Below are 27,835 nucleotides of genomic sequence, written 5' to 3' on the forward strand. Positions count from 1 at the left end.
GTCAAGGGATGGGGAACAGGGGGGTTGGATAGGTTTGGGAGTCCCAGGGTGCCTGTCAGGGGACGGGGGTGTGGATAGGAGTCAGGGAAGTCAGGGGACAGGGAGCAGGGGGAGTTGGGTAGGGGGTGAGGTCCAGGGGGACGGTTAGTGGTGGGGGGTCCTGGGAGGGGGTGGCCGGGGACAAGGAGCAGGGGGGGTTGGATGGGTTGGGAGTTCTGAGGGGGGCAGTCAGGGTGGAGGAAGTGGGAGGGGGTGGATAGGGGGCAGGGCCAGGCTATTTTGGGAGGCACAGCCTTCTCTACCTGGCCCTCCATACAGTTTCAGAACCCCAATGTGGCCCTCAGGCCAAAAATTTTGCCCACCCCTGGTCTAAACTGACATGCATAACACTGACCATTTGTACATTAGTGCATAGACCATGCAAATTATTGTGAAACCTGCTTCAGCTACATTTCTGATTGAAAGTGAGACAACGCTGAATGACCTACGTGCACATTTTTGGGCAAAATGACGTCATCAAGCAAATTACGCATATGCTCTTCACGCAACAGGTTTGTGGCTAATGGTCACTAGCTCACTAGATCAGAGGATGACTATAAATGTAAGTTAATCTTTTTGGAAGGAAAAGAGAGCTCAACAAATGCAAAAGCCAAAATTTAAAAAATATTTTTGAGTGATTTTCTGCCCATCCTGAGAAAAATCAAAGGTGCCTTGTCTTCAGAGAGCGGATGCTCAATGGTTACCGAAATTAAATTCCTGTGATGATGTCTGAGATTAAGCACCGAAAAAACTGAACATCCAAAATCTCTAATCATTTGTGAAAATCTTAAAGACAATTCAGTCTGAGTTAACTTACTATCATTCCAGAATTTGTAATATTTCTGGGCTAAAATATATTTTGTAAAATGACTCATACTGAATAGCTTCCTATACAGATGTGTTACCCTTTAATCCTATTTAAGACCAATGCCATGAAACTGACATTGTATGGGCTATGCTAAGCATATGGAGTTTACACCCTATCTTTCAGAAAGAGCCAACGTCTTAAATAACTTAACTCAATATTTACAGTACTCTGCACTAGTTATTCCCTATAGTAAGTACAGGGAACCTTAGGTAATACCATATTGCAAATTTTAAGGTAGCCTTTCCTAACGTAAAACTGGAAGCATTTAATGGTGGTTAGTAAGCAAAACTGGAAAATATAATAGAAGAGGGTGATACACACTTGTATTATATCTTGACAGATATTCTGTGGATCGACACACGGACCTCGACAGAATATTCAACATCTATTCAGGAAATGGGTCTATATTCATCTCAAAGCCACTTGATCGGGAAGAAAACCCCTGGCACAATATCACTGTTATAGCAACTGAAATCAGTGAGTTGGAGATGGCTTATCTGAAGAGAATGTTAGAACATGAAAATTTGGCAATTCTATAACAAATTTCTGTTTTAAATTTTTTTACCAGATTCACCCTTGTCTGTCTTTAAAAATTTCAGCCAAGCATATAATTTGCTAACTACAAGCCAGAAAACTCAATAGGGGTAAATTTTAATTAAAAACTTATTATTTCATGATTTTCTTACTTTTCCCCATAGTTAAAAAAAAATTTCAGGTCCATTTCAGTTGTGCAGAGCAGCACAAAGCCAACATAACTGGCTTCCTGAGGATTTCCCTTGCATAAATTGGTACAGAGCCAGCATAGTGATTCTACATTGCTCCCTCAGCCTCTAGGGGAAAGGGGAAATTTATAAGAAAATGAGGGCATGGTTAGAGCATTCCAGCAATTCCAGACCATCAGAATGGTCCTTTGGGAACATGGGCAGACATTAGATTGGCCTTCAGGCTGCTCTAATTTACGCCAGAGATCAACCCAGCCCCAGTCACAACTAGAGGCCTGTAAAGTTAATATATTACCCTTCCCCCCGGGCAGAAAAGAAAATCTGACCTTGTATCTTCCAAAGTGGCACACCACAATTGATTAAGTGATATGTTCTATGACATTATTTTTCTCTTCCTTACAACTTCTTCCTTCACTTTGGGAAGTAGTGAGATTAACATTGTATGAGCTGTGATGAGCATATAGGATACACAGACCATCTTTTAGAAAGAGCCATACCATTTTTTCTTTAAGAAAACTATTTTCTCCAAACACAGGCCCAACTGCCAATATTTGCTTCACTTTATTCATCCCATTGACTATGGTTTGGCCTAGGAGGTTACTTGGAGTGGCACATTAATGACAAAGGTGTCAGATACATTCTTCCTGCCTTTGTAGCTAGACAGGGCTTTGAATTGATCCATACAATATATCTATCCCCCCTGGATTAACCTCAGCAACTCCATTTTAGGACACAGATCCCAGAAAATAAGCATGTATACACTCACTGCTGATTGGAATACATTGGCAAGCCAGACACCTTGGATAATTTAAAATTCTGTTTTCAACTGCAAATCAATTTAGACTAAGATAGTTTTGCCTTAATATAACATTTTTCTTTTAAAAATAATGTAATGGGTTTAAAATGTAAATATGAGTCTTAACTATATTAAATTATATACCAGTAGAAAACTGAACATAACTGTAAAGATATGAACATTTCTTTTATGTTGTGGGGTAGGGGAGAAATTAGATGAAATATACTTGATAATTTCACTTCTCTTACATGAACTGTAAATCTTTCCAATCCTTTTATTCCTTAGCTAAATTATAAATTATTTTCTTGTTCCAGATAATCCTAAGCAAAGTAGCCAGATACCTGTCTTCATCAGGATTTTAGACATAAATGACCATGCACCAGAATTTGCTAAATATTATGAAACTTTTGTTTGTGAAAATGCAAAAGCAGGACAGGTAAATGCATATTTAATCTACCAGCAAATTTATGCCTGTATCTTCTGTTGCTGTGTTTTATTCATTTCTAGAGTTACTCACAAGGGAGACTAACATCTTCATGACAATCTTGATTCGCATGGATGAAAAATAATAAATAATAAATCTTCTGACTGTATTTCCAAATTCAATAGACATTTCAGGTGGACAAGGAATGCAGGATTTGGCTCTAATATAACACATACACAATATTTTATTTTTAGGTAATGATTTAATAGCCTTCGTCACAAATCTCTTTTATAGAAGGAGTCATGGATAAGTCACTAAAATTTCATATGTTTAGATAATTCTTCTTGTCTGCATGCTTACCAAAGCATTATATGATCTATTGATAACTTGAAATATGCAAAAATCCAATTTTGGAAATCTCACATATTTATGGTACCTGACAGAAACAAGAAATTGTGGTATGGAACTATAATTTTAAAGCTAAAAAGATGTGTCAACTTTATCAGACCTTGGTTAAGATTCAGTTTGCGTTAGATTTGAATTTGTGCAAAGGTCCAGGATGGCTCTTGCTTTATACAAACTGGATCAACACATCCTTTTAATAAACTAAAACAGATTTAAAGAGGAAGCAATTTACTAGCTTGGAGAAAAGAGAATAAAAGTTCCAGGTAGATAGAATATTTCTCTATATCCATGATATGTGTGTTTTGCTGCACTATTACTATTGTAATTATTACAATCTTCTATTTACTATGGATGGTTGCAGCATTGTTGTAGCTATGGTAGTCTCAGGATATCAGAGAGAGAATGTGTGTGAGGTAGATTTTATTGCACAACTTCGATGTTTATGTAGTGGTCAGAGAGCTATAGATTTGAGTCCTTTGGGGATGATGTTTTGTTTGGTCCTGCTTTGAGCAGGGGGTTGGAGTACATGACCTCCTGAGGTCCCTTCCAACCCTGATAGTCTATGATTCACTCATGAAGTAGATGTCACTGGTAAGTTTTGCTTCCTTTCTCCTCATGTTGTGGAGATTTCATTTCAAACAGCAAAATTTGTTATCTTCCATTGCTGTTTGCAGTGTTGTTGTAGTTGTGTTGCTCTCAAGACATTAGCAAGACAAGGTGAGTAAGGTACTATTTTGTATTGGACCAATTTCATCACATACTGCCATGTACCAGGAAGAAAAAAAAATCAGGAAACATACTCCATGATCATTCAAGGAACCCAAAACAATTATCAAAACAGAAGTTGGTCCAATAAAAGATATGACCTCACCCATCTTGTCTCTCTGTTTATCATGGGGTCAGTTGACATTTCAGTTTTTAACACCTTTGTTCACAGAGTTATGCCTTCACTATAAACATTCACTCTGTGTGGAAACATTGCATTAAAAATATCTCAGTATGGAATGGATTTCTAAGGAATTAAAAGTTAAGGGCCAGACTGTATTCAGAGGCAGAAGCCCATGATAGAAAAAGTGTAGAGCCCTCTTGGGTAAGCTCTGTATGTGTAGATTTCACCTTATAAACTAGGGAACGTCAGGAAGTACAGATTGAGTGTAAGGTAGCAATTGAAACACGAAGCACATTTGAATGTTACTTTGGAAAAGGAAAGAAAAAAAAGAGGTGGCAGATGTGCAGCCAATGGCTCAACTGAGTCACATTCTGTTCACTTTATTCACCCAGTGTCACCAATTGTATGAGCCAGGCCGTGAGTTGGAAGGATAATATAACATACTTTGACCAGAATTGCCTTGGTTTGTATCAAGGGCTTTCACTGCCAATATGATTCTTTTTCATACAAATATTTTCATTACTTTTGATGCACATAATACAGTAAAATAATATATACAGTAACAGCAATACTAAATTAAATGCAAATAATGGTAGGAATTATAACAGATAATGAAATAAACACATGAAACTCTAAGCTTAATGGTACACCTTGTCACAAAATAATGTGATGTTTATAATTAGGATACCACTGTGACATACATTTTCATGTGTGACCAAGGTTTGAGATCTATGTAATGAGCTTAGAAATTTCATCCAATTACTGTTTATTGTACTCTGGTAGTTTTGTTTTATAATGTATTAATTACTTTTTCAACAGAAATACATTCAGATAATTCTGGCCAGCAAGTCTGTATTGCTGGTATATGACCAGATTTCTGTCTGTGCAACAAAACCTCTTTGTATAGTACAAGATTGTGGACAAATAATTTTTAGAATCTCAGTTCAGTGATTGATATCAATGTGAGTCATGGTAAAAGCTTTAATAGAACTGGGCAAAGCAAAGCAAGATTAAGCATATGTAATATTTTGAGTGAGGGAACTCAAATTTGGGGGTATGGTCACAGAACAAGTTCCTCCCAGACTGGCTACTTGTCACCTCCTCTTAAATGATAGCTTTCCAAACGCCAAATGTATGGAATACTCAATAATGCACAAATTACAATTTAGCTTCCCAACTAAATGTGTGGGTGTAATTCACAACACTTTCCCATTCTTTGGGTGTAAATTAGGGCTCGGATCTTCAAAGTGACCTATAAGACTTAGTAGGAGTTGGACACTGACTTTCTATGGGAGTTAATTGACTAACTGCCTACATTTTCCTTTTCCTTTTGATTCTTCAAGTTCATATTCTGCAATAATACTTTAGAGACAAATATTTTGCATTTTGCAGTTGATTTATCTACTTGATCACTCCTCTTCAGAAACCTTAGATAAACTGGAGTAAAGGTTGAACATAATTTATCACTTAACAAAAAGTTTAAGCCTTCAAAGAGAAGGCTGTTTTGAAGTTGCTGTTTGGTCACAAATACAAGTGTTAGAAAATCTAGATATTCTAATGTGAGGAACTACTTACCTTGCCTCCTCCCCCCCAAAAAATATAATATATTCAGTGTATTAGAAAGTACAGTTAAGCTCATTTAATATCACTCAAACAATCTTAACTCTGCCCCTGCATCACCTGGTTGACAACAATCAGAAATTTTGAGACAATGTGATTCTCAAGGAGCACAAAGGACTAAAGCAGCATCACCCAAGATGTATCTACATAGATACTTTTATCCCTTTTATATACTTTTGTTTTATTATTTTATTATTTCCTCCATTTTGTTTTTGGCCCTCAGATCTTTCTATATTATTTATATTGTGACAAAGTTCCTCCTCTACCTTGGTGCATCTTGCGCTTATTGGTGGATTTGCTTGCCTCCGAGATTCATGGCAGCCCTCAGTTTGGCCGTTTTCGTGAACCCAGAGTACAGGTCAACTCCTCCTGTGTCTGACCAGGAGTTGGGAGGTTTGGGGGGAACCCGGGCCAGCACTCTACTCCGGGTTCCGGCCCAGGGCCCTGTGGAATGCAGCTGTCTAGAGTGCCTCCTGGAACAGCTGTGCGACAGCTACAACTCCCTGGGCTACTTCCCCATGACCTCCTCCCAACACTTCTTTATCCTCACCATAGGACCTTCCTCCTGGTCTCTGATAATGCTTGTACTCCTCAGTCCTCCAATAGTCCGCATTCTCACTCTCAGCTCCTAGCACCTCTTGCTCCCAGCTCCTTACACGCCCACCACAAACTGAAGTGAGCTCCTTTTTAAACCCAGGTGCCCTGATTAGCTTGCCTTAATTGATTCTAGCAGCTTCTTGATTGGCTGCAGGTGTTCTAATCAGCCTGTCTGTCTTAATTGTCTCCAGAAGGTTCCTGATTGTTCTGGAACTTTCCCTGTTAGGAAACGGAACGTCTTTTGCTTGCTCCTCAGCTATCTGCTTTCTGTTCTTTCCTAAAGCCCCCTGGCCCGGATTTTTCTTACTTTTTGCACCTGCCTTAGTCCCCCCCGACCGGGCCAGACGCTTTTTTGTTTTTTTTTTTCATTTTTTGTGTTTTTTTTCCGTCTACGTCCTTCGCCAGCCACCCCCCCCACGCCTGCTTTCGGGCGCAGCTATTTGCCTCAGAAGATTGCCGATTTTGCTGTCCGGAGGGGGGAGTGGAAACCCCCAGACCCAGCCATTTCGCCAGTAGCTCGGACCTCATAGCATTCTTAACATACCGGAGGACTTGGAACACAGCCAACACAGCCGGAGACGGAGATTCCATCGGACAGAAGAAATAATATAAATCATTGTGACGGAGGCCGTAAGACTGAGTAACTTTCTGAATTATACTCTCGTGGGGGGGAGTTTGACTGTGATTACTTGCGTTTGTGGCGGCACAGGGGGTGTGGCGTGGAGACCCCCACCCCCGATCCATCGGTGCCCCTACCCCCCCATCGTTATTACAACTGTCACGGCCCCCCCGCAGTCTGTCCCTGCTGGCGATCTGCCATCTCCCTTCGGATCCAGCTGTTTGCTTTGAACTTTGCCTTCCGGACCGGACCTAACAACCGACCAACCGAGACTCTTTGGACAAACGTGTGTGGGTCTGCACCCCCCCCCGGATTGCTTATCCCACAACTTGCCCCTTTTTTTGGACCCCGATTTTGTTCCCCCCCATCCTCCCAGCCCCCCTCCCTCGGCATTTTTTCCCTTCCCGTCCGCAGCCAGCGGAAGGAGGGGCTATTCTGCCTTTTTCCCTCCCCCCTCCTTCTTCCGGTGTCTCCCTGTCTCTCCCTGCTCACAATGGCGGGGAACGAGAGAGGCGAGACTGCTTTAATAAAATTAGTTGTCCCTTCCCCACCACCACCCCTGCCCAACCCCCAAGGGTCCCCCCCTACTACTATTGTTAAGGTACTTACCACCCCCCCTGCTGGGGCACCGGTAGCAGGAGGCACCAGGGTGATTGCTGCTGCTGCTGCACCCACCACCCCCCCAGATTCTAGGAACCCCCCCCCGGTTCGCCAGAAGGACCGGGGTGGGTGGAAAGGAAAGGGCCCCGCTAAAACCACTGAGCCCTCCATGGCAGGGGCTGCCCCCACCGCTGCGGCCTCGTCATCAACCGTGGCGCCCCTCCCAGCGTTTCCCTCCACCAGCTCTGCGATTGTCCCTCCCCCGGCCCCCAGGACGTATGCCCGGGCAGCAGCGGGCTTCCCGCTGCCTGCCGCCTCGTCATCTCGCCCCCCCCCGCCTCTGCCACCATCACCAGCGGCCGAGGCCCTTTCCCCGCCTTGACCAGGAAGCACGGCGTTCGTTGCCTCCTGGTGTCCGCCTCGCCCCACGTGGAGACATACGTGCAGGCGTTGGCGAAGGTGGTAGGACCCACGGCTATTGTGGCGGCCTCCAAGATGTATGGGAAGGTCGTTTTCTTCTTAGCCTCGGAGGATGCCGCCCAGGAGGCGGTGGAGAGGGGCCTGACGGTAGGGGGGGTGTTTGTCCCCCTAGAACCGTTAGAAGACCTGGGCGTTCGCCTCGTCCTTACCTCCGTTCCTCCCTTCTTACCCAATGCTGCCCTGTTACCCGCTCTTTCCACCCTGGGGAAACTTGTTTCTGTCATCAGCCCTCTCCCGTTGGGCTGCAAGGACCCCACCCTCCGTCACATTTTTTCGTTCCGCCGGCAAGTGCAGCTTCTACCACCGGCAGGGGCGCGTGACGGAGAGGCGCTTGAGGGGTCCTTTCTAGTCCCCTACGAGGGAGCCCGCTATCGGGTCTTTTATTCTACCGGAGAGGCCCGGTGCTACCTCTGCCGCTCAGCGGGGCACGTCCGCAGAGACTGCCCTTTGGCTCGGGAGGGAGAGGCACCCGAAACCCCCGAGACCCGGCAGGACATCGGCCCCGTCGCTGCCGACGCCCCTGGCTGCCCAGTACCAGAAACCAACCCTCCTCCTACTCGACCCATCGCTGCTGCCGTCCGGGCCCAAGAGATACCTTCCCTACAATGCCCGGGCGAGCAAGGGGTTTCCACCCTTGCTAGTACCACCCCAATAGAGCCCATGGAGGAGGGTGTGGCAAGGATATTATCGGGTATAAGAGAGGGCCCTCCCCAAGGAGAAGCCCCCGCCCCTCATGTTGCCCCACCGCTACCTCCCCGAACCCCTAAACCATCGCCTCCGCCCCCCGACACGACCCCTGCTAACCAGCCCCCAGATGATGCTATGGAGGGATGGACCCTAGTCCAGGGGAAGCGAGGCAAGCGGAAGGCTCGAGCTCCGCTGCATCCACCCGACGCGGAAGCCCCCCGGAAGACCAGGAAAGGAGGCACTGCTATTGAGCCTCCCGCCACGGCCGCGAGCGAGATCCATCCGCCGGTGTCGGGAGGGGAAGACGGACTGGCATTGGAGGGCAGAATCCCCCCTCCACGGGAAACCCTCCCCTCCGAGACTCCTGAGGACACCCCTTCTGCCTGGATGCTACCCGAACCCCCCACGGACCCCGAGGCGGCCGTTGAGGCTGGCCCTAGAGGAGAGGCCCCCGGGGTGGCAGGAGTTGGCCTCTCCTCCGTGTATGCGGAGATTGAGGCCCTAGATTTGACCCCGGTCACCCAGGGAGGGGATGATTTGCTGCCGGCCGGCCTCGAGCTGGGCAGCCTTACCCCAGCCTCCCTTTCCCCATGCTCCCTCCCCCTTTTTGCCTTCCCGGGTGAGCACCCTGCAGAAGGCGGTCCACCACCTGATGCCGTGACCGCTAAAACCACCATGGAGCCAGCACCTAGCATTATTGGGAGCCCCTCCCCTTCCCCCTTAACCCTTGATTCTGCTCAGGAGGCACTTTCCTTTAGCTGCTCGCCTCCTGCACCCCAGAGCCTTACCCCTGCCCCTGCCCCCACCCCTGCCCCTGCCCAAGGTCCCTCCTTCTGCAATGTTAATGCCGCCCCTGGGGTTATTTCCTTTCCGCCTTTTGCAGACTCCCCCCAGGGAGCAGTCTTTGCACTTTCTAGTCGCGACCCGTTAGGAGTGGCAATTTTTCCCCTGCCATCCCCCTCCACCCCAAGGCGTGAAATGAATTTAATAACCCCAGCCTGTCAGACGCCCCGTCGGTGGTCCGCACCCTGTCTACCTGCCTTAGCGGACCACGAGGCTGTATTAAGAGGCCCATCAGGGAATACCTCGGGAATTGTAACCCCACCCCCCCATGAGCTGCGGCATGCGCTACGGAAGTTCCTAGAGCACTCCCGTGGCGCCCGCAATAGGGCACAGCTGGCTCTTCGGCTATGGGGGGACTTTGATCAACTCCTCCAGGCCACAAAGGCCCTTATAAAGGAGGGCAGGGGGCAAGGAAAGCGCGGTGCTGCGGCCTACGAGCGAGCCCGCAGCTTCCGAAGCGATCTACTCACCCACGGGATGGGTCATGGGTTGCTGCGCAACCCGCCGGGGGCCCTGAACCCCCCCGCCAATACAAGACCCCCACCCCCCCAGCCCTCCGTATGATGCCTCTTATTATTGCGACCCTGAATACCAGGGGCTGTAGGATGGCTCTCCGCAGGTCCCAGGTGCTCTCTTACCTTCGGGAGGGGAGGTACTCTGTAGTTTTCCTGCAGGAGACCCATACAGACCCGGCCGCCGAGGACAGGTGGCGGCTGGAGTGGGGGGACGGGGTATACTTTAGCCACTTTGCGACCTGGCAGGCTGGAGTGGCAACCCTATTCTCCCCCAACCTACGGCCTGAGGTGCTAGGGGTCAACGAGGCCATGCCGGGCCACGTGCTGCACCTTCGAGTCCGTATGGAGGGGCTCGTGGTTAATCTTGTTAACATCTATGCCCCGCAAATGAGCTCCAGGCGGCCACAATTTTATCAGCAGGTGTCCGACTTTCTCGGCACCCTGGATTCGCATGAGTGCCTGGTCCTGGGAGGGGACTTTAACACCACCCTCGAGGAACGGGACCGCTCAGGGGCCGAACCGAGTCCGGCCGCCGCGAATATTCTCCAAGGGATAGTCGACCATCACTCCCTAGTGGACGTCTGGCGCGACCATCACCCAGATGACACCTCCACGTTCACCTTTGTCCGGGTGGAGGCCCATCGGTCACACCACTCTCGGTTGGACCGTATTTATTTATCCCGTTTCCATCTTTCACAGGCCCACTCCTCCGCCATTCGGCCGGCCCCATTCTCCGATCATCATTTAGTCGCTGTAACGGTTTCCCTCCGTGCAGAGAGACCGGGGCCGGCCTATTGGCACTTTAATAACAGCCTGTTGGAAGACGAGAGCTTTGTGATGTCCTTCCGGGAGTTTTGGCTGGCCTGGCGAGAGCAGTGGCGTGCCTTTCCCTCGGTGCGGCGATGGTGGGATCTTGGGAAGGTGCGCGCCAAGCTCTTCTGCCGTGACTACACTCGGGGCACCAGCCGACGGCGAAATGCGGCGATAGAGCAGCTGGAACGGGAGGTCTTAGAGATGGAGAGGCGCCTGGCCGCCGATCCCGAGGACCCGTCCCTCTGCGGAGCGTGCCGGGAGAAGCGGGAGGAGCTCCGGGCCCTTGAGGACCACCGGGCCCGAGGTGCCTTCGTTCGATCCCGCATCCGCCTCCTTCGGGAGATGGACCGCGGCTCCCGCTTCTTCTATGCCCTGGAGAAAACGAGGGGGGCCAAGAAACACGTCACCTGCCTTCTTGCGGAAGACGGCACCCCCCTCACGGGTCCGGAGGAGATGTGTGGGAGGGCCCGTGACTTCTACACAAGCCTTTTCTCCCCGGACCCGACCGATCCTGACGCTTGCGAGGTGCTCTGGGAGGAACTCCCCACGGTCAGCGTGGGCGACCGAGACCGACTAGAGCTGCCTCTCACCCTGGCCGAGTTCTCGGAAGCCCTCCGTCGCATGCCCACCAATAAATCTCCGGGCATGGACGGGCTGACCGTGGAGTTTTACCGCGCGTTCTGGGACATTCTAGGCCCAGACCTAGTCACCGTCTGGGCTGAGTCCTTGCAGAGCGGGGTCCTCCCTCTGTCATGCAGGCGAGCGGTGCTTGCTTTGCTGCCGAAGAAGGGGGACCTCCGCGATCTACGAAACTGGCGTCCCGTCTCACTCCTTAGCACGGATTACAAAATCGTAGCGAAAGCGATCTCGCTGCGGCTAGGGTCCGTGATGGCGGACGTGGTCCACCCAGACCAGACCTATACTGTCCCAGGTCGCAGCATTTTCGACAACCTCTTTCTCGTCCGAGACCTTTTGGAACTCGGGCGGAGAGATGGTCTATCGTTCGCCCTCCTGTCTCTTGATCAGGAGAAGGCGTTCGATAGAGTAGACCATGGGTACCTCCTGAGCACTCTGCAGGCGTTTGGATTTGGACCTCAGTTTGTGAGTTTTCTCCGGGTGCTGTATGCCTCCGCGGAGTGTTTGGTTAGGCTCAACTGGACCCTGACTGAACCGGTCAGCTTCGGGCGAGGAGTGCGGCAGGGGTGCCCCCTCTCGGGCCAGTTGTATGCTCTGGCGATCGAGCCTTTCCTCTGTCTCCTCCGCAGGAGGATGACAGGGTTGGTGCTGCGGGAGCCGGAGCTGCGGCTGGTCCTGTCGGCGTACGCCGATGACGTACTCCTCGTGGTCCAGGACCCGGGCGACTTGGCGCGAGTGGAGGCATGCCAAGCCATCTACTCGGCAGCCTCCTCCGCCCGAGTCAACTGGGTCAAGAGCTCTGGCTTGGCGGTGGGGGACTGGCGGCAGGTGAGCTCCCTCCCACCCGCACTTCAGACCATCCGGTGGAGTGCGGGTCCACTGCTCTATCTCGGCGTTTACCTTTCCGCCACGCATCCTTCCCCGCCGGAGAACTGGCAAAATTTAGAGGGCGGGGTGATAGAGCGGATCCGGAGATGGACGAGGCTTCTCCGATGTCTCTCCCTCCGAGGGAGAGCACTGGTGCTTAACCAACTAGTCCTGTCCACGCTCTGGTACCGGCTCAACACCCTGGCCCCGGCCCCGGGTTTCCTGACCCACCTCCGGAGATTGATTCTAGAGTTCTTCTGGTCAGGAATGCACTGGGTCCCTGTTGGAGTTCTTCATCTACCCCTGAAGGAAGGAGAGCAGGGCCTGCAGTGTCTGTACACCCAGGTCCGCGTTTTCCGCCTCCAGGCCCTGCAGAGGCTCTTTTATAGTGCAAGTAGTTCGGCATGGAGCATACTGGCGCACGCCTTCCTGCGCCGTTTCCAAGGGCTTCGATATGACCGGCAGCTCTTTTATCTTTCTTCGAGGGGTTTTCCGCGAGACCTCTCCGGGCTGCCGGCCTTCTACCAGGACCTCCTCCGGACCTGGAAATTGTTTCTAACAACCAGGTCTGTGGCGGCCACCGTGGGGGCAGATCTCCTCACGGAGCCCCTGCTACACAACCCCCAGCTCTGTGTGCAGGTGGCGGAGTCCCGCTCGGTGCGCCAGAGGTTGGTCCTGGCGGAAGTTACGAGGGTCGGAGACCTCCTGGACTACGACCGGAGAGACTGGCTGGATCCCCTGATGCTCGCTCGGCGCATGGGGCTCTCCAGCCTCCGTACCCCCCGGCGCGTACTTCAGGAGGTGAAGGCCGCCTTGACCCCCGCTGCTCGGGCTTATGTTAGCCGAGCCTTGTGCGAGGGCGCACCCCGCCCATCCCTTACCCCAGGCCCGCCGGACCTTTCCATCGGGCCCCCACCTTGTAGATCCCATCACACCCCTCACCCTTTCACTGCAAGCCGGCTGCACGAATTGCAGCCGGTTAGCTTTCAAATTGCTTCACGGAAATACTTATATACACTTACGCTTCACACCCTTCATGCCCACACCCTGGTGTCCCGCCCCGATACAAAGTGGCGGGATCTCCTGCCACCTTTGGAGGGTGAGCAACCTCGGTGGGCCAGCCTGTATTCCACCCTGGTCCCAAGGCCCGTCGGGGACATCAGTTGGCAGCTCCTTCACGGAGCTGTGAGCACGGGCGTCTTTTTGACACGGTTTACCCCCATTCCGGACACTTGTCCTTTTTGTAATGTGAGGGAAACCCTGGCGCACGTGTATTTAGAGTGTGCCAGATTGCAGCCCCTTTTCCGGCTCCTCACAAATATTTTATTACGCTTCTGGCTTCATTTTTCCCCCCACCTCTTTATCTATACACTTCCCATCCACGGCCCCACAAAGTCGCGGGATCTTCTGGTCAACCTCCTCCTAGCTTTGGCTAAAACAGCCATTTATAAAACCAGAGAGAGGAGGTTGGCCCATGAAACGTCCTGCGATTGTGAGGCCGTTTTCCGATCCTCAGTACACTCACGTATCCGAGCGGAGTTCCTCTGGGCGGCGTCCACCGACTCCCTTGAAGCCTTCGAGGAGCGGTGGGCGCTGTCTGGGGTTCTCTGCTCGGTGACCCCGTCTGGTTCCCTCCGTCTGACCCTTTGATTGAGGGGAAGAGCGAGAGACGTCAGCCCCAGCCATTGCCGCTGTGGATACCATCATTCCTGTCATCTAGGAGGGGTCCTATAATACATGGGTGTCTACCCCCCCCTCCCTAAACCGCCCACCCCGCAGCCGTGCCCATCTTACCGGGCACTCTCAGGAGAGGGAGGATCGGTGACACTGGGCGCGGCACTGGGTAACTCGAGGGGGTGGAAGACCACGAGTGTCGAGGAAGCCCCCCCGCTCTAGGCCACCAGGTAACTCAGGAGGGTGGAAGACCACGAGTGTCGAGGAAGCCCCCCCGCTCTGGGCCCAGGCTAGCCTGAACACTTCTCCCTCCTGAAAGCTGCTGTGTTATACCTTCTGATTGCGTTGTTTTGTTGCATAGTTGTTTTGTTTCCTTTGGTAATTCTGTAAGCGTTACCAATAAATTTTCTTTCTGTTTCAAAAAAAAAAAAAAAAAAAAACTTTCCCTGTTACCTTACCCAGGGGAAAGTGACCTATTTAACCTGGGGCTAATATATCTGCTTTCTATTACTCTCCTGTAGCCAACTGTCCTGACCCTGTAACAATATTTAAGAGCTTAAAGATTTTACTTGACTTTGGGTAACATTTGTGTGGATTCTAGTAAGTCAACATTCTTCCCATTACATCCCCACCAAGTTTTACGTTGCTAAAAAGGAAGAGAGCAGATTTAGAGCAAATGTGTGCATTTAAAAAAAAGTAGCTGTCAGAGGCCTTGTATTTAGCTATTCAGATGCTCCTTCCAAATAGCATGAGCTCAGCATGTAATTCCAGAAATTATTTTCCCCAAATGGCAAATTCAGTAGTAATGCTACAGACATTATCTGCATCAAATATTATTCCCCAAAGTACTGCCTCCGACTTGTTACATATGCAGGGATGTGATATTTGCAGGTTTCTGTGGCTGCAGGAAAGTAGGAGATTCAAGTAAAAAATTTCAAGCATGGATATCTAAAGTTAGGCACCCAAATTCATATTTAGGCACTTATGTAAAGTTGGCTTCATTGGGAGCTGCAAGGGCTCAACACCTTTAAAATCAAGTCACTTTTAATTAGATGTCTGAATATAATTATGGATTTAAATGCACATAGTGAACATTTTGGACATAGTATTTATATTCCAAATAGTCTTCAGTTTTGTTGCCTATTTTAATGTACTGTACAATACTGTTATTGTATGATAGTGCATACTGTACAATATATTAGAATATACTATTATTCATTTCATACTATTCTACTCTATTTTAGAGCTCACCTAAAGCAGCCAACCTGTTAGAATTGTAATTGGTTCCTGTTGCACCACATCAGTGCATTTAACGCTGATGGTCACAGCAGGAGGGCTAGACAGAGAAGATAAATATATTTAGTTAATTTTAAGATTTTCTTTTAATTGAGCTTAGCTGTTAATCACACCACTTTCTAAATCTCATTCACATCAGGAAGCAGCCAGAAATATCAATTATTCCTCTCCATTGCCAACTTACAATACCTGTGTTCAATGTCAGCCAATATTAGAGGGTAGATTGTGGCATATATGATGCAGCTGTGTGGCGGGGGAGCAGTACAGAGTTGCAATATCCAGGGGCGGCAGTGATGAGAGAGTCTATTGAGGAAGGGCATCATCTCTAGAATTGCTTTTTTCACATGGAAATATAATCTCTGCTTCATCCATTAGGATGAGTTCCAGATCTGTTCCACAGACTGGTAATGTGGGCTAAAGTGGGAGCAGCAGGATCCTGGCCCCAACTCATCTTTGTCCTTTTTTAAGTGTCACTTTTTCTGTGATGGAGCTCCAGAAGCACAAGGACTGCTATTGTGGAAGGCTCTTGCACAAGAGCCTCTCACAACCTTATTCTATGAGCTCATTAAGAGCAGTACATGATCCTGAGCTGAACTAGGGGCAGAGTCAGGCAATTCTCTACATGGAAGCCAGGGAGTTTTACCTTAATGGAACTGCAATGGAATGAATCAATGATTGCAAAATTCAACTCCAGGATATCAACTCATCCAACTCCCTATATTTGCTGAGACCACATTAACAATAATGATCAACAACTAGACTGTTTTGCTCATTGGTGCTATATTCTCTCTTGCCATTTTTGAGCTCCCAAACATCAGAGCATGGATAGAGCTCATCTTATTTGGGAAAATGATTTTTTCCTTTCATTATTCTGTATTTTCTCCACAGGCTGGGAAGGAGCAGGGAAAGGCATAATTGTCATGACACCATTGATAAATATTGATCATGCATTGTTGTACAGACCTGTAGCTGAATTATGGGTAGGCATCCATTGACTTAGTAGGGTTATATGTTAAAACTCAGCAATCCTTTTAAACGGAGGAAGAGGGGAAAGATTTTCTGACCTCTGACATGTTGGTAATTATCTCTGGGGTTAGAGCCAACTTCTGATGAGTAAATCATTTGCCTTCAAAATGCATCAAACTACATCAAAGGACAGATATTTTAGAAAGAATTCCTAAAAAGGACAGTCCCTCCCAGATTCTTCTACATCTTCATCTTTTCCACTTACCATTATGATTGATCATTGATATACTCAGGGGATAGTGGAGTCACATCATCCCAAGGGGAGCATGGTAGGAAAGTCTCCTTGTGCCCTCCTTCCTACGCATTCAGCAAAGTCCAATGACAATCTCCCCCTCAGCATATTTTTCATAGTTTATCATGGATTTAGGGGGGGGATTTTTGTGGCAGATCCTTGACAAAATATGTGCAGCACATAACTAGATGAACAAATGTCAGGAAATGATAATACCGTGATTGAAGGTTTGAGATTTGTGATATTCACTCCTAGGCCTTGTTTAGACTAGTGGTGGCATGCAGGGCTCATGTAGCCACATGACAAAATGAAAAGCAGGCTGTGTGCACACTGCACTCTGTAATGACAGCGTGCCAGTGAAAGGCTCTAGTAGTGGGGGGAGACAGCAGGGAAAGTCTTTATCAAGAGGATGGTAGTGGGACCCTATATTGCTAAAAATAGATGTGGGAGGCACTGCTTGGGCGTGTAGAGAGCCACGTTGGGTATATACCCTGCTATTTATACCTGTGCTAGGAGGGCAGGCAGTGTGTGTGCTTTACATGCCACTGTAAGTGTAGACATACCCCTACACTGAAGTTAATAAAAAATTGGTCAATCAGGGGACTAGTAACATTTTTGATGTTTGATATCTCACAAACAGTCAATGAGAGAAACAAACAATAGTGTAGACATTTGAAAAGCCATCTAGTGTTATGCAATATCTATGTTCATTTCAGGCAAAGTCACAAATTACTAGAACTTAAAGCTCAAATCATTCAACTGAATTCAAGGCTACACTCCAATCAGCTCCGTAATATGTAGCAGAACAAAAGCAAAATTCGGAAGCCATGACAGTTAAGCATCCCCAGGTTAAGAATACATTATCATTATTGCAAAGTACAAAACTTATGCTGTAAGTTAATTGAGTTGTTTGAAAACTCCAAAGAAGGGACTGTTTAAATAAATTAGCCTCCCTGAACGCCTCAGGAATCTTCCTGGTTTCATAGCAAGTGACATCACAGCTACCTTATGCAAAGGGAATGAAAACTGCTGTTTTCAAAGAAAGGTGTCATGTTTCATAATGATAACCAATATACACTGACAGTGACGTTTTGAAAAGGCGTGTGTGTGGCAAAGTGCCAAACATCTCATGGACGTGTTGGCTGTCTCAAGTTTTTGTTAAAATATTATGGTAAATATATTTTCCCCAAACATTTTGCTATATTTTCTGTCCCAGCCCATTGCCTTCATGCATATTCATACAAAAGACTTACTTGGATTTTTATAAAGAAACTTTCAGTTCTGCCTTTAAGAGAATCGTCTAAAGCATGCTGAGTGACTTACAATTACAGTAGTCTGGAGCAATGAGGAGAAAACACCATAGCATCGAAATCATCTGCAGTATGTGAAAAAGAGATGGCACTCTGTGACAGATATATAAACAGGGGCCGAATGTACAGGGGTGTTGGAACAATCTGTATAGTGGGGGTCCTGAGAGCCATTGAACCAAACTGTAAACCCTGGATATAATGGAAACCACTTCAGGCCGGTGTGTGCTGCAGCACCCACAGCACCTCTAGTTCCAGCACCTACACATCTGTGGAACCCCACCTCATGTCTCACTCATGGGGTGTCCCTCTGACTTCGGTTGGAATAAGACCCAGATCCTCAAAGTTATGAAATCACATAGAGACCTAAATACCTTCAGGGATCTGGGCCTAAGTGCTCATGAAGAAAGGTTGCACAGCTCGGCCTACATTGTTTAAATGGCTGTACAACTACTCTGGGCTGGATATAAAAATGAAGTGTTTGTATGGACATCCCAGGTTTACATTATCAGCACTTGAAAAACTGAGTGATCCCTTCAGGAATGGGAATTTATCCTATAAATCCCAAAGAGCTGCCTCACACTGATTCTCCTAAGAAAGGTAGAAATACTGACAATGCTGAATTTTTCAATCTGAGTTCATTCACCAGGCCAGCTAAACGTAAAGGAATGCATTTTTTCAATAGGTCTGATATGCTTGAAATCACATTTGAGTTGAGTAAAAGTCACTTTCTTGAAAAATTTCAGAGTAGCAGCCGTGTTAATCTGTATCTGCAAAAAGAAAAGGAGGACTTGTGGCACCTTACAGACTAACACATTTATTTGAGCATAAGCTTGCGTGAGCTGTAGGTGCCACAAGTCCTCCTTTTCTTTTTTCTTGAAAAAAAACTCTCATAAATCGTACAATGTCAGGCATCTCTCTGAAATCTCTGTGAAGCGTGAGTACAACTCCAAATTCAGAACTGTTTCAAAATGGAAAAAGCATGTATTTCATTTTATACCACAAACTTTAAATAGCAAAACATTGTGCCCTAGATTTTACAGTATCACTACCATACCAAAAATCAGAATGGCTACATCTCTTTAATTTTTGCATCTAGGATTGCCTTTAGTCTGTTTTATTCATGATTTTTAGATCTACAAAAGCTAACCTCATAATGTTTCTATTTTTTGTTTGTTCGTTTTGGAAAACTTTGCCTGCAATATTTTTTTTTTCATTTCCCCCCCTTTATTCTTCCATCTTTTCAAGACAACCAATACCTTTAACAAATAATAAGGGTTGTTTTTTTTCCCCTTTTCTGCAGAATTATTCTCACAATAATTTTTTAGTGTAATTAGGTTCCTCTATTTCTGCCACAATTGTCCACTCTTGATATTATTTTCACTTGAAGGGAATCATATGTGGATCTTACAAACATCTCACTGATTACATCTTGAAAAGCCACATGATACTCAGCTACAATGCTTTGGTAGCTATTCTAGTTGGGTATTTTCTTACGGGATGTTTCCTAGCAATATCTGGACGAATATCCACACTATTCTAATTCTCTCTCTTCTACCTGATGTTTTTGTTCTCACATTGTCCTTCAGACCTCTACAAAAATTCAGGAGGAAATTTTTTTCAGTCAATTTGATACTCTGCTAGCCTTCCACCATAAGGAATTTCTGCTATAATGGCACTGGAATTGTAGGCTTAGGAGACATGGGGCTTAAAATGTTGTAGCTACCTAAACCCATGCCTACACTATCACATCCACCATTGCTACTGCCAGTAGCAGTGGTAGCAACACTGGGAATATTTAGAGAAAAAAGTGATAGTGGAATTACAGGTTCAATGACGTGCCAACAGAGTCCTTTGTAAAGAGTGTGAACTTGGCCAAATGTATTTAAAAAGTTCCCCAAGTGTCAGGGTCCTAATTGCTTTCAAAATATAGAGATCTTAATGTGTACTTGAGAGCCTCATTAATTTTAAGAAATATTGCATAATCCTGCTTTAACTATATTCTGTTCATCATGAAGGAACGTGACATTCATGAATTCCCTCACAGGTTCTGTTCTGATAACAGGAAACCATAAAGACCCTGATTCTGATCTCCCCAACGCTGGTGTAAATGAGGAATAATGCCAAGGAAGTTGATGAGCCAAATTCTCCATTCACACCTGATTTACAACAGTGTAACTCTACTGACTATAATTAAATTACTCCAGAGCCAACTATTCATCTAGTGTTTTACTATATTTTCTTGCTGTATTGTCAGTAGAGTCTAAGTTAGGTCCCAAACAGAATAACTATATAAAATATTGAATGAGTGTGTTTAATTCTCATTGAAATTAATATTCAGAAAGGTGTTTTAAGGGAACTGTCTAACTCAATTGCTACAAAAGCTTAAGATAGTATTATTTAGCAGTTACTGCTTTTGCTTGGACAGTTAATGCTATGCATGTGCTCTGGAAATCTCAGCGAAACAAGCTGCATGCATAAACCTTTTGATAACAAACCCCTTTGAAGTCAGTGGAAGCGGAAGATGCCCAGTACAATGGAGACACTTAGCATCTCAAATGAGGCACTCAGCACACCGCAATATCATAAAAAGCAGGTCCATCTTCACAGCATGTGCTAAAGGAGCTCTCTGCCCAGGAGTAAAGAAGTGGTAAGGAGAGTTTTCTGCTGAGACTTATTCTGGAGTCCAGCCACAAATCCTTTCTCTGAGAAATCCACCCACTCACTCATGCCACTGAGCTATCCTGACACCTGATTAAGCCCAAAGCTTCTCCTTTTGGATAGAGCCACAACTCCGGCAGCAGGACATTGCAAAACATGCTGGATTTCTGTGGTACTACAATAGTTAGTGAATGTAAACAATCCAGTATTCATTTTTACCGTACATATGAATTATCACAGTTTATAGCATAGTAAATGTAATGACATCATGTTATAACTGCACAATGCTTAATATAATATCGGTACTGAACTCACTCTTCCTTACTGTGTTCGCTTTCCCAGTTTTAGCAACTTTCAACATCGTAAATTAGTCTGAAAAATACCAGAGTACTTGTTTTCTTTTTCTAAAATTATTTTTAATGTGGCAGGGGAGAGAGCAGGTGCTAAGCATAAACAGACTAAGCATTGCTTAGAGCCCCGATCAGCTCAAGGGGCCGCCTATTCAGTTTTTATTATAAGAATTTTCCTGTTTTAGTATTGTGGGGAGGAGGGGCAAAATATTCCTGTTTAAGGCCTCCAGTGCATTAGCACCAGCTCCGCAGGGGAGTCTTCTGCATTCCAGAAGGAACCCTTAACATTTTCCTCCTCTTTATGCATGCTGGCTCCCATGGCCCTATGACAGGGCTACTATCTTCCCCTCACAACTGATCTTGACTGCCCTCTCTTTCCACCAGTGCCATTCCACAACCAGAGGTGTCCATTTAAGGTGATGCAAGAGATTTCTCCACCCTCTCCTTCCCCCAGCCCCCAACATCTAAGAATTCTGCTTCTGCAATATTCTAACTTTATCTCCAGGAGCAAAAATATGTGGACTAGGACCTGAACCCATGTTTCCCACTTACAGAGCACAGTGTGTGAAGTAGCTGCTGACTTATGTAAGGGCATGGGAGGAGGCTGGATTGGCCAGAGGGGCACCCTTCACACAGCAATGCAGGGCACTGAGAACTAACTAGAATAGAAAGCTGCCTGCTGCCACCAGGAGCAGACCCTTGTTTGTGTGCTGTTAAGTGGATGTGAAGTTAAAAATGAAAGAGCTGATGTGTTTAACAGAAGCTCTTCTTGTTTTAACATGAGACCACCACACAGCACACTTACTCTTGGGCACTGGGTGGCTTCTTCAAATATAATTGCATAGAGTATTTTACAATATGCTATATGAAAATGCTATCTTATTTAAAAACAAAAAAAAAACCCATTAAGAACATAACACCTTGTTTTCCTTACAGCTGGTCCAGACTGTTAGTGCTGTGGACAAAGATGAGCCTCCTCGAGGCCACAAATTCTTCTTTGAGTTGGTGCCCGAATTTGCAGTTCATCCCAACTTCTCTGTTGTCGACAACAAAGGTAAACAACTCTGGTCCTGCATGTCATAGGCTTGCCAACTTTGGTTGGATGAATTTCTGGATGTTTCATCACATGATATTATCTTTAATTGAAGATTAATCTTTAATTCCTGGAGACTCCAGGGCAATACTGGAGGGTTGGCAACTCTAGCATGTCAACTCACTGTTTTCCCCCATGCCAGAGACCACATCACTTTGTCACACACAGTTATTCTGCTCCTCCATTTCAGATAACACGGCAGGGATTCTCACTAGAAGAAATGGATACAGTCGCAGTAAAATGAGTACCTATCTCCTGCCAGTCTTAATATTTGATAATGACTATCCAATCCAGAGTAGCACCGGCACGCTGACAATTCGAGTGTGTGCCTGTGATAGCCGGGGGAACATGCAGTCCTGTAATGCCGAGGCCTTGCTTCTTTCAGCTGGCCTAAGCACGGGTGCTTTGATTGCCATTCTCCTCTGCATCATTATACTGTTAGGTAAGTGATCCTTGTGACCTATATGTGGCCATTTTCCACACTAACTGCTTTTTAATAGGTGGGTGGACTGTAAGTCATTACAACTACTCAAAAGAAAGCTGAAAACTGGGATGAGAATGTCACTGTTTTACTAAGATGTGATATGAGGCAAATAGTAACGTAGGACTAGATTCTGCTATCCTTACTCATGCAGAGTATTATCTTACTTGACAAGTAGTCCTCCATTTAATGAAGTTGAGTAATGTACTACTCAATAGGCGTACAGATGACAGAATCAGCCTCCTAACACTTAAAAATTAACAATTAAACCAGTTATTAAGTCATTTATATTTTCTATATTTTAAAATATAATGGAAGAGCTATATATAGAGAGTAACTTTCAGACATTTGCAAGTGGAAGGGGGTGGAGGAGGTAACTGGTGGGCATGGAAGGGAGAAGAACAGGGAGAGAGTGGAGGGACATCAGAAGATATGCAGGGATCTAGGATGAAGTCTGGTGAGGTGGGGTTGGGGAGATGAGGAGGGCTTTGACAACTGGAGAAAGTGCTGAGGAAGCAGACACTGGAAGCTGGTAAATCAGCATGAATGCCATGCACAGCTTATGTAAGAGGCACTAAGCATCTGACTGTGAAAGATACTAATTCACAGAACCTTTATAAGCATATAAATAAGGGGTCTGCCCTCATAAATGCCTCTGGTTCTTATAAGTGAAGTTCTTAAACATACTTGACTAACCACTATTCCTGGCTAACAGGGGAAATTGAACAAAAATCTAAAAATGGCTGCTGCACACAGAAAGAAACTATATAGAACAGAACTGTAGCACTATCTCCATTCAGTGGATCACATTTAAGCATATAGCTTCTCACCATGTTCTCTCTTGTCCCCAGCATGCCCTCTCCTCCTTTTACTCACCAGTGCTCATGTATAAGTTGGCTCATCTTGCTGAGCACAAATGTAACCTACTTCTTAGCATGAGTTAGGCATCCATTTCTACATCTGATCCACAGATGACCTAACTGTGCTGTAACTCCTAGCTACTGATCTTAGTCCTTTAGCTCCTGCTGCAGAGGTTCACACTTCAGCTTCAATTACGCCATCCAAAGGTGAAGATTGCTATACTAGTATTTCTTAAAGCAACAGGATCAGTTGTTTATATAAGTGGCTGTTAGTACAGACCTAGATACCAAGTCCTGCAAGCACAGAAGTCAATAAATGTTTTGGCATCAATGACTGTAGCTTCTTAGGGCAAGATTTTTTTTAAAAAAAGCCTAAATGACTTAGGCTCCTAATTCCTATTTTCAAAAGTGAATTAGGCACCTAGGACCCAAACGGCTGGTTTACCCTCCAGCTGCCGGTTGATGTAAACTACGCAATTTAAGTTACGTTAGCCTATCTCAAGCCAATGTAGCTTAGATCTACTTACTGTGGGGTCCACACTATGCTATGTGATGGGAAATGCTCTCCTGTCAGATTGTTTCCACCTCTCATTAAGCAGGAGTACAGAAATTGATGGGAGAGCGCTCTCTCATCGATTGAGCATGTCTTCACTAGACCCGCAAAACGGATGCTGCTTCATCGATTGCAGCAACACCAATTTAGCTCCATTGTGAAGACAAGCCCTAAGTCTCACTGAAAATCAATGGGATCTAGGCCATGTATAAACTAGGAGAGCTTTGCCAGTATAGGTATACCAGCATACTATCCAAACAAAACGCTCCTAGTGTGGACACAGCTACACTAGAGTAACCCCACTTTTGCTGCTGTAGCTTGTTTCAGTCCCCATCTCCCAAGTGAAATAAGCTATACCAGCAAAAACTGTGATCTTTGTCAGTATAACAGCATTTTTGTGTCCTTTGTCAGCACAGCTATACCCTGTCAGAGATCACACCTCTTCATACCCCTGGACAACATAGCTACGTCAGCAGAAGCTGTATTATACTGTGCCTGTCACTTTTGAAAATGGGGCCTTAGGAACGTAAAGCTTGACCTACACTAAAAACGCAGGTGCCCCTGAGAGACTCAGTTAAGATGACTCAAGCACAGGTATAGACAGCACTAGGTCATAATGCCAGAAGGGACCACCAGATCATCTAGTTTAATGACAGAAGGGACCACCAGATCATCTAGTCTCTCCTCCTGTATATAACAGGCCTCCACCACCACCCAGCACCTGCACATCAAATCCAACAACTCAAATGAGACCAAAGCATTACAACCCACAGGAGACTAGACTATGATGTGCCAAAGGCAGAGCACAGGAGGGACCAAGGTGCACCAGTGCCTGAGGCCCCCACAATAACAAGGAAATGATTAAGTGAGTTATACCTCGATAATGAAGGAAAGTCACCTGCACCTACACGCTGCAGAGGAAAGTGAAAAACCTCTAAGACCCCTGCCATTCTGACCTTGGGGACAATTCCTTCTTAACCCTACATATAGTGATTAGACATAGTTAGACTCAGAGCATATGAGCAAGAACCAACCAATCAAGCATGTGAGAGAGAAAATGCTTGGTGCCACCTCAGAGCACTGTTCCTCCACATCCAATGTTCCATCTCCAGCCATGGGCGTCTCTGATGCTTCAGAGGAAGGAGATAAAAAAAAAACCCTCTCAGAATAGATTGGAGGGAAAAATCCCTTCCTGGCCCCTGCAGATGGCTGGCTGAAACCCTGAAGCATGAGATTTTGGGAATGTAAGGCAAACTGGATGTGAGCCCCAGGGCTATTGAGCCCGGACTCCTACCATCACAAGCAATCCGTTATACAATCACACTCATAATTGTCCAGCTCTATCCTAAAACTAAATTAAGTTGTTTGCCCCCCACAACTCCTCCTGGGAGGTTGTTCCGGAACCTCACTCCTCATATTGTTAGAAACTTTCTTCTAATTTCCATCCTGAATTTGTTCATGGCCAGTTTATATCCATTTGTTCTTCTGTCAACCTATCTACTTCCTCTCAAAGGGGTGCATTTACTGCAGTGATTCCATTGCTGTAGCAAGTGTCTATACCAGGGGTGGCCAACCTGTGGCTCCGGAGCCACACGCGGCTCTTCAGAAGTTAATATGTGGCTCCTTGTATAGGCACCGACTCCGGGCCTGGAGCTACAGGCACCAACTTTCCAATGTTCCGGGAGGTGCTCACTGCTCAACCCCTAGCTCTGCCACAGGCCCTGCCCCCACCCCACCCCTTCCCATGCCCCCTCCCGAGCCTGCTGTGCCCTCGCTCCTCCCCTTTCTCCCCAGAGCCTCCTGCATGCCATGAAACAGCTGATTGGGAGGTCCGGGTAGGGAGGGGCAGGCGCTGATTGGCGGGGCTGCACGTGGGTGGGAGGTGCTAGGAGTGAGGGGGGGAAGCTGATGATGTATTACTGTGGATCTTTGGCAATGTACAGTGGTAAATTCTAGCTCCTTCTCAGGCTCAGGTTGGCCATCCCTGGTCTATACTATAGTGCTATAGCAGCACAGGTGTAGCCATACACTCACTTGTGAAAATGTTGCCCCTAAGGTCTGCATGACAAGCACCACAGAACAGAAATGAAACAAACTAAACATTATTAGGGACTATGATCAAAGAAACCTCCTCTCCAGTGTGGAACCACACAATGACAAACATTAGGAACAAGATTTTGCTTCCTGCTGAAAATGCAAATTCTAATCAATAATACAATTCCTTAACTTTAACCTAACTTTAAAATTATATATTTGTAATTCTTATATCTGAATCAACATTCACTTTATTATTGTTAGACAGTAGTTTTCCCCTATTTTCCAAACATTCTCTCTCAGTTATAAAATAATTTGTCCATTGCAAATGTGCATTAACTCCATTTCAGTGCTAACTATTTTGTTCATCTCATTATTTAGGCTACACTGCATCTCATTATCTATTTGTTTTCAGTTTTAGTTGTGCTGTTTGCAGCACTGAAGAGGCAGAGAAAGAAAGAGCCCTTGATAATCTCAAAGGATGATGTCCGAGACAATATTGTGACTTACAATGATGAAGGAGGTGGAGAAGAAGATACCCAGGCTTTTGACATTGGAACACTAAGGAATCCAGAAGCAAGAGAAGAAAGTAAGATGAGAAGAGATGTTATCCCAGAAACTATATTTCAGATAAGGAGGACTGCACCTCTGTGGGAAAACATTGATGTCCAAGATTTTATTCAACGAAGGCTAAAGGAAAATGATTTAGACCCAACTGCACCCCCTTATGATTCACTAGCGACATATGCCTATGAAGGGAACGATTCAATAGCAAATTCACTTAGCTCTTTGGAATCACTTACTATGGATGGCAACCAAGATTATGATTACCTCAGTGACTGGGGACCTCGATTTAAAAAGCTGGCAGACATGTATGGTGGAGATGACAGTGACCGAGACTGAGAAAGTAATCTGTTACTTGGTCAGTGTTAGTGGAGGTAATGTCTATGTTACTAGATAAAGTGGCCTACACTCTCTTACTTGGAAAAAAATACAAAAAATAAGTGTTGTTTTAGTAAGGGTTTGCTTAATCAATAAGTCAACGTAAATGAATATGATTGATTTAGATATAAAAATAAAATCTATACTTCACCCTCTCTGCCTAAAAACCCCTGAAGGAAGATTCTCACAGACAATGAGAAGACACTAAAAAAAGGCTTTTTGTGCCTTTAATAATAAATAGATGGAAAACTTATACTTTTTTTTTTAATTGCTTTGCATCACATTTATTACTAGCTGGGAGATTGTGCACCCGTGTTGTAACATAATCTGAAAAAAATATACCTTAAAAAAAGGAATTAATATTACTGCCATATTTATTGAGTTAAAGAATGTCTGTGTTGATTCATCATGATATTTTTATATATGCATATTTATATTTTTGTATTTTTATTAAATAAATTAGTATTTATAAAAACATTATTTCATTTACTTTGCCAGTCATAAATTACTGAACAGGAGGAATCATATGCTGTATGGATTTTTTCTTCAAACTAACGTCTTTACTTCAGAATAATGGCTGTACTGTAAAATGAAGAGAAGAAAAAAAAAACATGAATGCGTTTCTCTTTGACAGAGCTACAGTGTAGAAAAAAATAAAAAGCAATTTTTCTGGGTAAGTCCAAACACAGGTGATTATAAATAAATGTAGTCTTACTTCAACATTGTACTGTTCAAAGGCATCAACATATAGTTTCACTGTTGATTCCACCCCTCCAGCATCCCCATTTACTGGCAGTTGGCCAATAAAAGAATTAAATACATGAATTACAGAGGACTGAAGAAACCATGAAGGTTTGTTTCAGTAGATATGTTATTCAGGCAAAAACAAATTCACTGTGCTTTTTA

At 45.7% G+C, this 27,835-nt stretch overlaps 1 protein-coding gene across 1 annotated transcript in view; it reads left to right on the forward strand.

Moving 5' to 3' along the window:
- Positions 1 to 27,278, forward strand: part of CDH9 (cadherin 9) — a 136,460-nt gene extending 109,182 nt beyond the window's left edge. Inside the window, exons 8-12 of the mRNA XM_084619616.1 lie at positions 1,248 to 1,384; positions 2,740 to 2,861; positions 21,903 to 22,020; positions 22,250 to 22,501; positions 26,403 to 27,278. Of these exons, the coding sequence (XP_084475742.1) occupies positions 1,248 to 1,384; positions 2,740 to 2,861; positions 21,903 to 22,020; positions 22,250 to 22,501; positions 26,403 to 26,890 (1,117 nt within the window). The 3' untranslated portion in view covers positions 26,891 to 27,278. The remainder of the gene's footprint in view (positions 1 to 1,247; positions 1,385 to 2,739; positions 2,862 to 21,902; positions 22,021 to 22,249; positions 22,502 to 26,402) is intronic.
- Positions 27,279 to 27,835: the final 557 nt, after the last annotated feature.

This window comes from Lepidochelys olivacea (genome assembly GCF_965140295.1).
Source record: "Lepidochelys olivacea isolate rLepOli2 genome assembly, chromosome: 2".
Lineage (NCBI taxonomy): Eukaryota > Metazoa > Chordata > Testudines > Cheloniidae > Lepidochelys > Lepidochelys olivacea.